This window comes from Sus scrofa, chromosome 14 (assembly GCF_054392235.1).
Source record: "Sus scrofa isolate SSC_HxYL_T2T_F1_AM1 chromosome 14, Sscrofa_HxYL_maternal_Yorkshire_Landrace_v2.0, whole genome shotgun sequence".
Lineage (NCBI taxonomy): Eukaryota > Metazoa > Chordata > Mammalia > Artiodactyla > Suidae > Sus > Sus scrofa.
In genome coordinates, this window is record NC_139396.1 from 94,019,832 (window position 1) to 94,034,888 (window position 15,057).

Below are 15,057 nucleotides of genomic sequence, written 5' to 3' on the forward strand. Positions count from 1 at the left end.
TTTTATTTTCCTTAAAACACGTTTAGGGAGTTCCTGTTGTGGTTCAGGAGTAATGAACCAGACTAGTATCCATAAGGATGCAAGTTTGATTCCTGGCCTAACTTAGTGGGTTAAGGATCATGTGTTGCCATGAGCTGCAGCATAGGGCACTGAGCACGGCTTGAGTCCTGCACTGCTGTGGCTGTGGTGGCAGCCACAGCTCCAATTCAAATACTAGCCTGGGAACTTCCATATGTAGCAGGTGCAGCCCTAAAATGCAAAACCAAAAAAAAAAAAAAAAAAAAACCCCAAACTAACCAACAAACAAAAAATATATTGAATACATGATTTATGATAAACTGATAAACTTGCCTTTCTTATTTGAACAACTTAGCGGTGGTATTTCTCTGTTCTTCAACAGAGTAATGCAAAGGAGTGAGCATGCCAAATTTTTCATAACCTAGTGCATAATGTAAAGTCTGAGAGAATGTTGTGTTTTGGTCCTTTTTCCTTGGTTATTATATTTAATATTTTCATGAAAATGAGACAGCCTCGGCCTTGCTCACCTAGCGGTAAGTTATTGATTCCATGTGTTCTTAGATGTAGAGAACACATGGCCTATGGCCAAGAAGCCTTTCTACCTACTGAGGCTGGATTATCCAAAGGTCCCCCCGCATGCTGGCAGAATTGCAACTCGCATAGTCACATAGTCACAGTTACTAATGTCAACTGGGCCTGCAATATTATTTCTCTAATCCATTCAGTCTGTGTGTACCTTTGAACTACATTTGTTCTCAGATGTTGACTGCCTTTTTCTTCAGAGAAGAATTAGAAACCATGGAGCAAAAATCCTTTTCTTCTCCCCACAAAAGCTTTTAAATCTACTTCCACCTGCATCCAGCTTCTGCTTCCTATTTCAATGAAGGAAATATCCTTCCTCCCATCAAAGGTTAATCCCTTCATGTGTCCTCTGGCTTCTGTCCAATTTAGCCTTAAGGACTTCACTTCTTCAAGAGAGACTCATTGCTTCTTTCTCCTGTAACTGTACTCTCTTTACTGGATCCCCCATCAGTATGTCAATACAACCTAATCTCCGAGTTGAACTGTGTATCCATACGTTGCACATTACACTCACTGAAAAATATCATTTTCTGTATTTTTATTTTTCAGAAAATTTTATTTATTTATTTATTTTGTCTTTTTGCCTTTTCTAGGGCCATTCCCGCAGCACATGAAGGTTCCCAGGCTAGGGGTCTAATTGGAGCTGTAGCCATCAGCCTACGCCAGAGCCACAGCAACGAGGGATCCGAGCCGTGTTTGCAACCTACATCACAGCTCATGGCAACCCCGGATCCTTAACCCACTGAGCAAGGCCAATGATCGAACCTGAAACCTCATAGTTCCTAGTCGGATTCATTAACCACTGAGCCATGATGGGAACTCCAGAAAATTTAGTTTATAATCTCAGATTGGGAATGGCTTTTTTTTTTTTTTTTGGGACTGCACCTGTGGCATATGGAAGTTCCCAGGCTAGGGGTTGAGCACTGTAGTTGCCAGCCTATGCCACGGCCACAGCAATGCAGGATCCAAGCAGAGTCAGCGACTTACACCAGAGCTCACAGCCACGCTGGATCCTTAACCCACTGAACAAGGCCTGGGATCGAACCTGTGTCCTCGGGGATGCTAGTCAGGTTTGTTAAACTGAGCCACAACGGGAACTCCAGGAAAGGCTTTTAAAAGGCCAAAGTCTCAGAGTCCCTAATAGCCTGGTGGGTTAAGGATCTGGTGGTGTTACTGCTGTGGCATGGGTTTGAACCCTGGCCTGGGAACTTCCTCATGTCACAAATGCAGCCAAAAAAATAAATAAATGAAAAATAAAATAAAAGGCCCATATCTGAGAGTTCCCATGTGGCTCAGTGAGTTAAGAACCTGAATAGTGAAGTTCCCATCATGGCTCAGCTGAAATGAATCTGACTATCATTCATGAGGTTGAAAGTTCGATCCCTGGCCTTAATCATCTGATTAAGGACCCGGCGTTGCTCTGAGCTTTGGTGTAGTTCAGAGACAGGGCTCAGATCTGGCCTTGCTGTGGCTGTTGTGTAGGTCAGCGGCTATAGCTGATTTGACCCCTAATCCAGGAACCTCCATATACTGCAGGTGCGGCCCTAAAAAGACAAAAAAAAAAAAGAAAGAAAGAAAAAAAAAGGAATAAAAAGCATTCAAATTGGAATGGAAGAAGTAAAATTATTTCAATTTACACATAACATGATCTTATATATATATATAAAATCCTGAAGAATACACACACACACCACTAATAAATTAAACAAAGTTGCAAAATACAAGTTCAACATACTAAAGTCAATTGCATTTCTTTTTTTTTTCTTTTTCTCATGGCATATGGAATTTCCCAGGCTAAGGGTCCAATCAGAGCTGCAGCTGCGGGTCTATGCCACAGTCATAGCAACAGGGGATCCGAGCTGCCTCTTCGAACTACACCACAGCCCATGGTAATGCAGGATCTTTAACCCACTGAACAAGGTCAGGAATGGAACACCCATGGATACTAATTGGGTTTGTTTCCACTGTGCCACAATGGGATCTCCTCAGTTTCATTTTTATAAACTATAAGCAATCCAAAAAGTGAAGTAAAGGTGTTCTCTTCTGGTACAGTGGGTTAATGATCTAGTGTTATGACTGTGGAGGCTCAGGTTACTGCTGTGGTGAAAGTTCACTCACTGGCTTAGGAACTTCCATAGGCTGTGAGTGCAGCCAGGAAACAAAACAAAACAAAACATACCCAAAACAAAAAATGAACTTGGGGAGTTCTCGTTGTGGCACAGTAGAAACGAATCCTACTAGGACCATGAGGTTTCATGTTCTATCCCTGGCCTCGCTCAGTGGGTTAAGGATCTGGTATTGCCGTGAGTTGTGGTGTAGGTTGCAGACGCGGCTTGGATCTGGGTTGCTGTGGCTCTGGCGTAGGCTGGCAGCAACAGCTCTGACTAGACCCCTAGCCTGGGAACTTCCATATGCCACAGGTGTGGCCCTAAAAGGACAAAAAGACCCCCCAAAAAAAGTTTCATTTACAGTAACATCCAAGAACAAAACAAGGATTTCCCATTGTGGTGCAGCATAAACGAATCCAACGATGATGTAGGTTCGCTCTCTGGCCTTGCTCAGTAGTTTGAGAATCCAGTGTTGTCATGAGCTGGTGTAGGTCCTGGATATGGCTTGGATCGTGCGTTGCTGTGACTGTAGAGTAGGCTGGTAGCTGCAGCTGTGATTTGACCCCTCGCTAGGGAACTTCCATATGCTGTGGCTGCGGCCCTTAAAAAAAAAAACAAAAAAAAAACAGCAAACAATACAAACAAAAACAAACAGTTGAGGAATTAAATGTACTTAAGGAGATGCAAGAGTTGAACTCAGGGAATTCCCATCCTTGCTCAGCAGTATCAAACCTGACTATGATCCATGAGGATTCAGGTTTGATCCGTGGCCTCACTCAGTGGGTTAATTATCCAGCATTGCATTGAGCTGTGGTGTAGGTTGCAGACTCGGTTTGGATCCCCTATTGCTGTGGCTGTGCCATAGGCTGTCAAATGTAGGTCAAATTTGACCCCTAGCCTGGGAACTTCCATATGCCTCTGGTGCAGCCCTAAAAAGAGGGAAAAAAAGAGAAAAAAAAAAAAAAGAATGGAATTCCAAAATCTGCAATACATGCTGAAGGAAATTAAAGAAGACCTAAATAAATGGAAAGATATTCCATATTCATGGAATGGACACTTAATTTTGCTACTTGTGGGAATATAAACTGGTTTAGTCACTAAAAAAACAGGTTGGCAATTCCTCAGAAGGTTACGTAGAACATTACCATGTAACCCAGAATCCACTCCTAGGCATAAATCCTAGATAATTGAAAACAGGTGTACAAACAAAATGTGACCCTTCATAGCAACATTATTCACAACAGCCCCAAGGTGGAACCAACCCAAATGAACAAATGACAAATGGACAAATTGTGGTATTACCCATACAATGGAGCGAAGTACTGATGCGTGCTACAACATGAAACTTGGACATAATATCGTAAGTTATAAAAGCTAGATACACAAGGCCATATGTCAGTATGATTCTATTAATATGAAAAGTCTAAGATAGGCAAATCCATAGAGATAAATCCGATTAGTGGTTGCCTAGGGCTGCAGCGAGAAGGGATTAAGGAGTGACTGCTTCGTGGGTAGGGGTTTCTTTTAAGGTGGAGGGTGCATAATGTTATGACTCTGCTAAAAGACATTGAACTATACAATATAAAACACCTAAACGAGTGAATTATATGTGAAATCAATTTCATCTCAGTTTTTTTAAAAAGTTAGGATGTCAGGCTTATATGCATTTTTCAAAGATCTTGAATTATTTTTTTAAAAAAGACAAAAAAACACAAAATGGCGACAGGGTCATCGGATCACGTGACTGGCGGTTCTTCCCACTCGCAAAGCCTTTTCCTTTGAGCCTGCGCAGGGACACAGGCTCATTGTTACGCGAAGCCAAGGTAACCCTTCTTAGGCGCGCTCTAATTCTACCGGCGTAGCGAAAGGCGTGAGCGTATTGAAGTGGAGCTGGGGAACGCGCACGTAGAACGTACGCCCGTAAGTGCCGCTCCTCGGCGAGTTGGGTGGGGGAGAGGCGTGGAGGAAGACGGGGAAGTTGGCGCATGCGCCCAAAACTGACGGGTTTGAAATGGCTTCGGTCTTATCCGGGACTGGATTCAGGTGAAGCTCTGGTCGTCGCGACTGGAGCGGCGGGCGGCCCAACTGGGGTTTTAAAGCCCTAGCGGATCCGCGGAAGGGCCGAGCGCGACGGCTTTGGTAGCACGGCGTCCATAGGCCAGCGACGGTGGGGCTCTCGTGGGACTGGGACGGGAGGGGACACGGTCCCTTTTGTGCGGGTCGGAGCAGGCCCCGCGCGGCCGGCCCCTCCCCCACTGCCTCGCTTTTTTCCGGTGGCCCCTCAGGTGCCCCCGGCGAGCCTCAGCCTTGGCATGGAGGGCTTGAAGGGGCTGCTGACTGCAGTCTCTCGTTCCCAAGCTGCTGCGGCTTTAGCCTCCCGGCTTCAGGTCCGGGGCGCAGGGGCCGCTCGTGGTAGCACGGATTTGTGGGATGGAGGCCTTTTCCGCGTCTCCTTTCCTCGGGGGATGTTAAGGGGCTCAGAGCTCTCGCTATTCCCCTGTTGGCGTTTTGCTTCGTCTCGCGGGACGGAGGATTCCGCCTCCACTGGTCTGCGGCCCGTGAGGAGCTAGCGCTGGAGAAAGATGGATAGCAGTGCCCCGGCCTCTCGGAGGCGGAGGGGGGGATGGGGGCGCGGCCTGGGATCTTCGCCACTTCTGGCTTGATGGGAGGGGGAGGGGTCTTCGTTTTAGTGCTTTAAGGAGGCGTCCGTTATTTCAACTGTCTTTCCCATCGAGGGAAGGGAGGGTAAAGGGGCCCCCAGACCCTTCCCTAGTCTTGAAAGTAAGGAGACGTCCGTTATTTAAATGATATTCTTGAATACCTTTGTTCTGTGTCTCCGTCCCAATTTCCGTTATTGGTTTTGCCACTTTCAGTCCCCAGCTCTTGGCCAAAAGACACATGCAGGCTGTATTTCCTTGCGTAAAGCGGTGTTACTTCTTATTGCTAAGAATTGGGTAGATAGCAGCAGATGGTCTTCTGTTTAAATGTGACAGTTTGTAGTCGCCGAAGGAAGTGCCTTTCTTGTAAGTTAGCTCCTCATGTCATCTATCAGATGCTTTTGGTCAACTTCTTGATGTAAAATGTTTTTACTGCGTATCGGACGTTTCATATGCCTCTTGCTATTTATATTTGGTCTAGGAAGATGTCCTTGAAAATTTAAACGTTTCCTTAATGCTTTTGTTGTATTTATAGTTTGGTTGAACTTTGAACTGTGTGGCTCCTTTCTTAATAGATCGCTGTTGTAGAAGACAAACAAGCGAAGGTTGCCCCCCTCTTTTATCATGGCTCAGTTTGGAGGACAGAAGAATCCGCCATGGGCTACTCAGTTTACAGCCACTGCAGTATCTCAGCCAGGTCAGGCTTCTGTATACACGTACTGTAAATGTGGGATTGGGGGACATGTTATAACTATATGAATTAGGCTCTGCGTAATGTTGTAAACAGTTCACAAATGCCTTACCTTTTTTAAAATTACTTAATGATTTTTATTTTTTTCCGTCATAGCTGCTTTACAGTGTTCTGTCAGTTTTCTACTGTATACCAGGGTGACCCAGTTGCACATACACATAAACATTCCTTTTTCTCACATTATCATGCTCCATCGTAGGTGACTAGATACACTTCCCAGTGCTATACAGCAGGAAAATGCTGTATTTTTTAAGCTTATGTATAAAGCTTCTTTTTAACAATTCATGGATCAACTAGTAAAGAAATCTGTTTTACACATTAGTTTGGAGAGTTATATATAGTTTTTCAAACATTAAATTGAATAATTTAAATTAGTTTATGTTAACAGTCAGTCATTCATTAGTTTACCTCATATGGCATGTTAAGATGTCAGTATTCACAAGTTAAAGTAAGTGTATTAATCCATACTTGATGAAAAATTATACATGACTGTTTTTCAGTTATTTGAATTTAAAGTAGAAAAACCAAGCAAACACATAAATAGCTGTAAAAGGAGCAAATGAATATTTACATTTTCAAAATAAAGGTCAAGAAAGCATCCCTTTCAAGAGTTCCCGTTGTGGTGCATTGGTTAACGAATCCGACTAGGAACCATGAGGTTGAGGGTTCCATCCCTGGCCTTGCTCAGTGGGTTAAGGATCTAGCATTGCTTTGAGGTGTGGTGTAGGTGGCAGATGCAGCTAGGATCCCATGTTGCTGTGGCTCTGGTGTAGGCCAGCAGCTTTTGCTCGGATTAGACCCCTAGCCTGGGAACCTTCATATGCCGAGAGTGCGGCCCTAGAAGAGACAAAAAAGAAAATGTCCCTTTCAAAGTAAAGTAACAAAATTTGTCATTGAAATTGTTTCAGTGTTTCTTCCCCTTAGGAAGAATTTTTTTTTAACCATTTCTTTACTTACAGTTTGAGCTTTAAAACTAGTTTCCCAAGGAGTTTACAGAATGAAATTTTGAGTTTCTTTGAGTACCCAGAAAAGTTGCAGCTTATTCTGTTAATTTGAATATATTTTTATTTATGACATAGCTGATACCGGTTCTTTGCTTCATTTCTACTTACTTAAAATTTTGTAATTCGAGGTCAGTGGCGAAGACACTGATCTTCTAATTCCAGTGTTCTAAATTTGAAGGAACTGATTAGTTATGTAGATGACCTTTCTCTTTAAAGAAATGGATACAGAAAATTATACATATTATTTTTATTTTATTACACTTATCACAATTTTATTTTAATTACTCTTGATTTGACGGTTTAAATAATAATTACTTCTGCAGACAACTAAAAATAACAATAAAGATTATGTCAGTTAAGATCCAACTGTTTCTACTATGTGTTAAATAGTGCGGAACCCGATAATGACTTAGTTTCAATGAAACAATAATTATTAGCAACTACTGTGTACCCAGAAGCAAGTGCTGTATGCTGGTATTTTAGTAAATGAAGCATGCTTACCTTTTTTTCCTGCATATAATTTGTTTTAAATTCATGCCTGTATTCTAATAGAATGTCCGTTGTGGAATTCCATTGCCTATAGGTCTTAACATTTTTATTGTAATTACTTAAACATGCACTATACTCTTGTATTTTTTGTTTATTTATTTTTTTTTAACTATGGTATGCAGTGGCTTGACGTGGGATCTCAGTTCCTAGACCAGGGATTGAACCCAGACTGCAGCATTGAAAGCGCTGAGACCCACCCACTAGACCACTAAGAACTCCCTATACTCTTGTTATTTATTTTATTTTTGTTTTGTATATTTTATTTTATTATTATTTTTGCTTTTTAGGGCGGCACCCAAGACATGTGGAGGGCCAGGCTAGGAGTCTAATTGGAGTTAGAGCTGCCAGCCTATGCCTCAACCACAGCAATGCCACATCTGAGCCATGTCTGCGACCTATACCGCAGCAGATTCATTTCCGCTTGCCATGACGGGAACTCCAATCATAGTTTTTTAAACTCTAAAAATTTTATTGATCCATCATGACTTCAGTAAGTAAGCAAGTATTTTGTTGCCATCTATGTTTACTTTTCTTATAAACATCCTGGAATAGGTTCTAATTGGAACTCTAGTGATAATATTTTTATTAAAATATTTAATTTCGTAGCTCCTGTCTGTGGCTCAGGGGAAACGAATTCGACTAGGAACCATGAGGTTGTGAGTTTGATCCCTGGCCTTGCTCAGTGGGTTAAGGATCCGGCATTGCCATGAGCTGTGGTGTAGGTCACAGACGCGGCTTCGATCTAGCATTTGCTGTGGCTCTGGCGTAGGCTGGTAGGAACAGCTCTGATTCGACCCCTAGCCTGGGAACCTCCGTATGTCGCAAGTGCGGCCCTAAAAGACAAAAAAAATTTTAATTTCTAGGTGCTGTATTTTGGGCTGTTTCCTGAAATCTTGGTATTTTCATGCCTTTATTTACAAGCCTGTGTGTCCAATTATAATCTTATTAGAGTTGATTCTCAGAGCCAAGCTAATTTTTGTCAGAGTTAAATTATTTTCAGTCCTAAGGACATTCAAATATGTTTCATTTACACCTCATTTCATTGGAGATCTTTTTTTTTAATTAATTAATTGATTAACTTTTTTGCTATTTCTTGGGCTGCTCCTGCGGCATATGGAGGTTCCCAGGCTAGGGGTCTAATCGGAGCTGTAGCCACTGGCCTACGCCAGAGCCACAGCAACGCAGGATCTGAGCGGCGTCTGTGACCTCCACCACAGCTCACGGCAACACCGGATCCTTAACCCACTGAGCGAGGGCAGGGATCAAACCCACAACCTCATGGTTCCTAGTCAGATTCGTTAACCACTGTGCCACGATGGGAACTCCTGGAGATTGTTTTCACCTAAGTATATAGCACCTTAAATTTTTTCCTGACAACTTCAAATAAAATTTCAGAAAAAATTTCAACTAAGGGCATTAAAAGGACTTAATTCGGGAGTTCCCATTGTGGCGCAATGGAAATGAATCTGACTAGTTTTAAAAATCTGACTAGTTTTACCATGAGGATGTGGTCAGGGCCTCATTCAGTGGGTCAGGGATCTTCCATCGGCTGTGGTATAGGTCACAGACATGGCTTAGATCTGGCATTATTATGGTTCCAATTTAACCCTTAGCCAGGGAACTTCCATATGCTGTGAATGTGGCCCTAAAAAGCAAAAAAAAAAAAAATTAATTAGGTTAATAGTATAGGTGCCAGTTTTACTCTGGTTAAAAAAAAAACAAAAGCACACATTGAACCAGATGCATTAGTATCAAAGGTCATTGTCATAAATGATCGTGCAGAAGAAAGAGGTTAAAGAATTAATTCAATTCAAATGAAATATTTTGATCTGTGCTTATATGTTTTACTTTTTCTCCTGAAAGCAATATAAAAATGACCACTCTTTTTGTATATAACTTAACATAGTTTTGTTTAGTTAATGGCTTTGCTTTTCTATTTTCTCGCAGGGTTATTTTGTATTTATACTAACTGAAAATTTTCACCAGACAGTGATTTGAAAATGTCATTGCACTCACACAGATATCATTTTTAAAATAATGTTAAAAATAAGATTAAAAACTGTAAAAGTATGAACACTAACAGTTTGTTGCTGAAATTTGTCACAAAATTGAAAATCAGTATTTGAATTTTTTTTTTTTTGTCTTTTTAGAGCTGTACCCATGGCATATGGAGGTCCCCAGGCTAGGGGTCAAATAGGAGCTGTAGCTGCTTGCCTGTAGCAATGCAGGATGTGAGACGCATCTTTGACCTACACCATAGCTCATGGCAATGCCGGATCCTTAACCCACTGAGTGAGGCCAGGGATTGAACCTGTGTCTTCATGGATGCTAGTCAGATTTGTTTCCACTGAGTCACGATGGAAACTCCTGAATTGTTTTTGATTAATTTTAGTGCTGAGTCTGTTCAGTTAAGGAGCATTATCAATTTCTAGATGTCGTAATCTGTCATCTGTAGTTTTCTTTTCTTTTATTCCCTATATTCATTCATATATCAAAACCTTGACTTTTACTCTTTTGAAATTGCCTCAAAATTTATGCCTGTATCTTACATTTACGCCCTCTGCAGGTAACATTTGGATAACTGCATCAGTAGCAGCTTTTTCTTGGTTACAGATCCTATGCCAAAGTCTCTCAACTTTTAGGCCCTTTCATACCCTTCCCAGACCTTTATATCCTAATCTATAATGATTATTATAAATCATGCACTGAAATCGGGATGTTCTTCCCAACCTGTCACTTGATGGTGCTCTGTATTTATTATCCTTTATTAAGTTCTAACTACTTTTGTTTGCTTTCCTGTCTTAACTTACTGGGTATGGTACTTATTATTTCTCCCCCAATTCCAATGTATATCTGTTAGATATGATATTCCTAGAGTTTGATTTTCTATAAATTTTCCAGAGCTGGATAAGCCTTGATGTAGATTCTTTCTCAACTCCTTTCTCTAACAGGTGAAGAATTTGAGGCCTATGAAAGTGAAGAAATTTGTTTTCTATATAATGTCACAGAAGAGTCCAGTATTAGATCACAGAATTGTAGTTCATTGTTTCTTCCCTGACTCTGTGCTTTTATTTATTCTCAAAAATACCTTCAAGGATTTTTAGAATACATTCCAAACTCCTTCATGGTACTCAAGATCTATATTCCCAGCACTATTTCTCATCTCCTACACTGAAATATTTGTTTTTAATAATTTACCCTATTTTCCCATCTCCTGGCTGAAGTGCTGTGGTGCATATTCAGTGACAGTCACACCTAACTAGAGCATGTATTTATTTATTTATTTTTGCACTCACGGCATATGGAGGTTCCCAGGGAAGGAGTCTAATCAGAGCTACAGCTGCTGGCCTACACCACCACAGCCACAGCAATGCCAGATTCTTAACCCACTGAGCAAGGCCAGGGATCGAACCTGCAAGCTCATGGTTCCTAGTCAGATTCGTTTCTGCTGCACCACAATGAGACCTCCTTAACTAGAGAGCTTTTAGGTTTGAAAGTTTTAAGAATTTTCTATTGTTTTAAAGTGACATTCAGAGAGAGCTGGCAAGTCACTGAATCTTAAGTAGCCCTTATATTAATTAATTATATTGATTTAGGAATATCTTCAGTATGTTTGACTCAGAATATTTGCATATGTATATAATTACAACTGTATGAAAGTGTTGGGATCGAATTAGCCAATTCAGACCTATTCTTTTTTTCTTTTTTCTTTTTTGGTCATGCCCTCAGCATGTGGAAGTTCTTGGGCCAGGGGCCAGGAACTGAATCCACACCAGAGTAGTGACTGAAGCCTCTGCAATAACAACTTTGTATCCTTAACCCTCTTTGTCACAGGAGAACTCCTCTAGGTTATTTTTTCAAATTGAGTTGTAGATAATTTACAGTGTTATGTTAGTGTCAAGTGTGTAATAAAGAGTTTCAGTTATATATTTATTTATATATATGTATATATGAGGTTTTGGATTTTAGTATTTTAGAAGGATGACTTGTTTTAGTAACAATAGGTATAAAGGTAAGGATCTTTAAATTTGTGAGTGATCTTACAAAGGACAACAAATAGGGGACAGGTTTCTTATGTGTTTTAATGCTGTGTGTACTAGTATTCAGTATATAGTTATTAAGAGTATGTCATGACTTGAAGGCTTTAGTCATATGAAGTTGATTTTATGGTTTAGAAATTAATTTTACTTTTGCGCTTAAAGCTTAAAGGAAACCTATCCCTTAAATTTACTTTACCTCTGATAGTCTCTGGTCATTTAGGGCTCATTTCTTTGGTTTGTCTGTGGAAATATTGATACTTAGTTACAAGTATATCTGTTTCAGTTAGGTCATGAGACCTTCAGCAATCTGTTGAATCAGGTACAGATAAATGAACAGACTGTTCCAATATGGATAAGTGGAAAAGATCTCTAACTGATAATGTGGCCACTTACAGAGAGAGAAAGATTAAATCAGAGATTAATACCCTTATACTTTGCAAGCTATAAAATTATCTTGCAGAATATTGATTGTAGTAATTCATAAGAATAGAGAATACTATATAGGAATATTCAAGGATAGCTTCTCAGATGTCCACAAAAAAAGAGAAGCATAATAAATTTTAATGAAATATACTTCAGTGAGATTAAAATCTGAAATATAAATGATTTTTAAAAAATTTTACTGTAGTGTAGTTGATTTACAATATTTTATAGTTTTAGGTATACAGTAAAATGAGTCAGTTATACATATAGATACCTATTCTTTTTTCCCCTGTATGTTATTACTGAACATTGAATAGACCTCTCTATGATATATAAGTAGGTCCTTGTTATCTATTTTATATGTAGTATGTACTGCGTTTATCCCATTCTCCCAGTTTATCCTCCCACCCCAGTAGTTTCCCCTTTGGTAACTAAGTTTGATTTTGAAATCTGCAAGTTTGATTTTGTTGTATGAATGAATTCATAGGTATCATTTTTTTTAATTGTTCACAAAAATTTTTTTTGGCTTTTTTTAGGGGCACACCCTCGGATGTTTGGAAGTTCCCAGGCGAGGGGTGAAATAAGAGCTGCAGCTGCTAGCCTATCCCAAAGCCACAGCAATGTGGGAACTGAGCCATGTCTGTGACCTACGTGACAGATCATGGCAATACCAGATCCTTAACCCATTGAGCAAGGCCAGGGATCGAACCCGAATCCTCTTGGATACTAGTCAGGTTCACAACCTGCTGAGCTATAGTGGGTACTTCCTTATCATGTTTTATTAGATTCCACATACAAGTGATACTATATTTGTCTTTGACTTACTTCACTTAGTATGATAATTTCAAGATCTATTCAGTTGCTAGAAATGGTATTCATTCTTTTTTTTATTGTGAGTAGTATTCTGTTGTATATATATATGTACATCGTCTTTATTCTCTTTTTTTGGTCTTTTATCTTTTTAGGGCTGTACTCACGGCTTATGGAGGTTCTCAGGCTAGGGGTCTAATTGGAGCTACAGCTGTCAGCCCACACCACATCTCACAGCAACACCAGATCCTTAACCCACTGAGTAAAGCCAGGGATTGAACCTGCAACCTCATGGTTTCCTAGTCAGATTCGTTTACACTGCGCGCCATGACGGTAACTCCCATTTTTCTGTTGATGGACATTTAGGTTGCTTCCATGTCTTATTATTGTAAATAGTGTTTCAGCGAACATTGGAGTGTGTGTATCTTTTTTAATTACGATTTTCTCTGGATATATGCCCAGGAGTGGGATTGCTGGGTCATATGGTAGTTCTGTATTTAGCTAAGGAACCGCCATACTGGTATTCTTAGTTGTTGTACCAATTTACATTCTCACCAGCAGTGTGGGAGAGTTCTCTTTTTTCCATATCTTCTCCAGTGTTTATTGTTTGTAGACTTTTTTTTGGCCACACTTGCAGCATGTGGAAGTTCCCAGGCCAGGGGTTGAACCTGAGACATAGCTGTGACACAGGCTGCTGCAGTGACAACACCTTATACTTAACTCACTGTGCCACAAGGGAACTCCTGATTTTTGTTTTATTCATTTATATTTTATTTTATTTTTAAATTTTTATTTATTTATTTATTTTTAGGGCCTCTCCTGCAGCATATGGAAGCTCCAAGGCTAGGGGTCAAATTGGAGCTACAGCTGCTAGTCTACACCACAGCTACAGCAACCCAGGATTCACAGCCCATGGAAATGCTGGGTCCTTAACCTACTGAGCAAGGCAAGGGATGGAACCCGCAACTTCATGGTTCCTAGACGGATTTGTTTCTGGTGCACCATGACAAGAACCCCAGGACGGAACTTCTGTAAATGATTTTTCTTTTTTTTTTTTTTTTTTGTCTTTTTAGGGCCTCACACGTGGCATATGAAAATTCCCAGGCTGGGGGTTGAATTAGAGCTGTAGCCCCCTGCCTACACCACAACCACACCAACACCATATCCGAGCCTCATCTGTGACCTGTACCACAGCTCCAGGGAAACCGGATCCTTAGCACACTAAATAAGGCCAGGAATTGAACCTGCATCCTCATGGATAGCAGTTGGTTCATTACTGCTGAGCCATGACAGGAATTCCTCTAAATGACTTTTAAGAGCTATATTAGAGACATAGAAAAGCCATAACCATGTGCACAGTAATTTTACAAAATCTGGACTAACTAGCTAGTAGTGTGAAGCATCTCCTTCCCATAAATTTCTCCTAGCAGTTGAGCCTTTTAGTACCAATCAGTATGTTTTATAGTTTCTTTTTCTTTTTCTTTTCTTTTTTTTTTTTTTTTGTCTTTTTGCCATTTCTTGGGCCGCTCCCGTGGCACATGGAGGTTCCCAGGCTAGGGGTCTAATCAGAGCTGTAGCCACCGGCCTACACCAGAGCCACAGCAATGCCAGATCCAAGCCGCGTCTGCGACCTACACCACAGCTCACTGCAATGCCGGGTCCCCAACCCACTGAGCAAGGGCAGGGATCGAACCTGTAACCTCATGATTCCTAGTCGGATTCGCTAACCACTGCACCATGACAGGAACTCCAGTATGGCCACCTTTAAGATATAAATTCTTCCAACCCAGGAGCATAGAATATCTTCGATTTCTTTGAATCCTCTTTAACTTCCTTGATTAATGTTTTTATAGTTCTTGGCAAACGAGTCTTTCACCTCCTTGGTCAAGATTATTCCTAGGTATTTATTTTTTGGGGGTGTGATTTTAAAAGTTTTTTTTGATATTCCTTTTCTAATGTTTCATTGTTAGTATACAGAAATGCCACCAATTTCTGAATGTTAATCTTGTATCCTGCTACTTTGCTGAATTCGTTGATCGGTTTGAGTAGTTTTTGTGTGGAGTCCTTAGGGTTTTCAATAGTGTCATGTAATGTGCATACAGGGATAATTTTACC

At 40.6% G+C, this 15,057-nt stretch overlaps 2 protein-coding genes across 19 annotated transcripts in view; one reads left to right on the forward strand and one right to left on the reverse strand.

Annotated features, from left to right (window-relative positions):
- DNA2 (DNA replication helicase/nuclease 2) overlaps positions 1-15,057 on the reverse strand; it is a 349,771-nt gene that overhangs the window by 276,329 nt on the left and 58,385 nt on the right. The gene's annotated exons all lie outside the window — the stretch shown is intronic.
- Positions 4,507-15,057, forward strand: part of CCAR1 (cell division cycle and apoptosis regulator 1) — a 68,095-nt gene continuing 57,544 nt past the window's right edge. For 6 of the 18 annotated variants that reach the window (XR_014828002.1, XM_021072497.2, XM_021072501.2 and 3 more), the window contains exons 1-2: positions 4,682-4,751; positions 5,941-6,062. Coding sequence is in view for 14 of the 18 variants with exons in the window: in XM_021072497.2 (XP_020928156.2) it covers positions 5,990-6,062 (73 nt within the window). In the remaining 4 variants the exon portion in view is untranslated. Of the gene's footprint in view, positions 4,629-4,681; positions 5,096-5,940; positions 6,063-15,057 lie in introns of those variants that run through there. The other 12 variants (XR_014828000.1, XM_021072496.2, XM_021072500.2 and 9 more) reach the window with 3 other exon arrangements.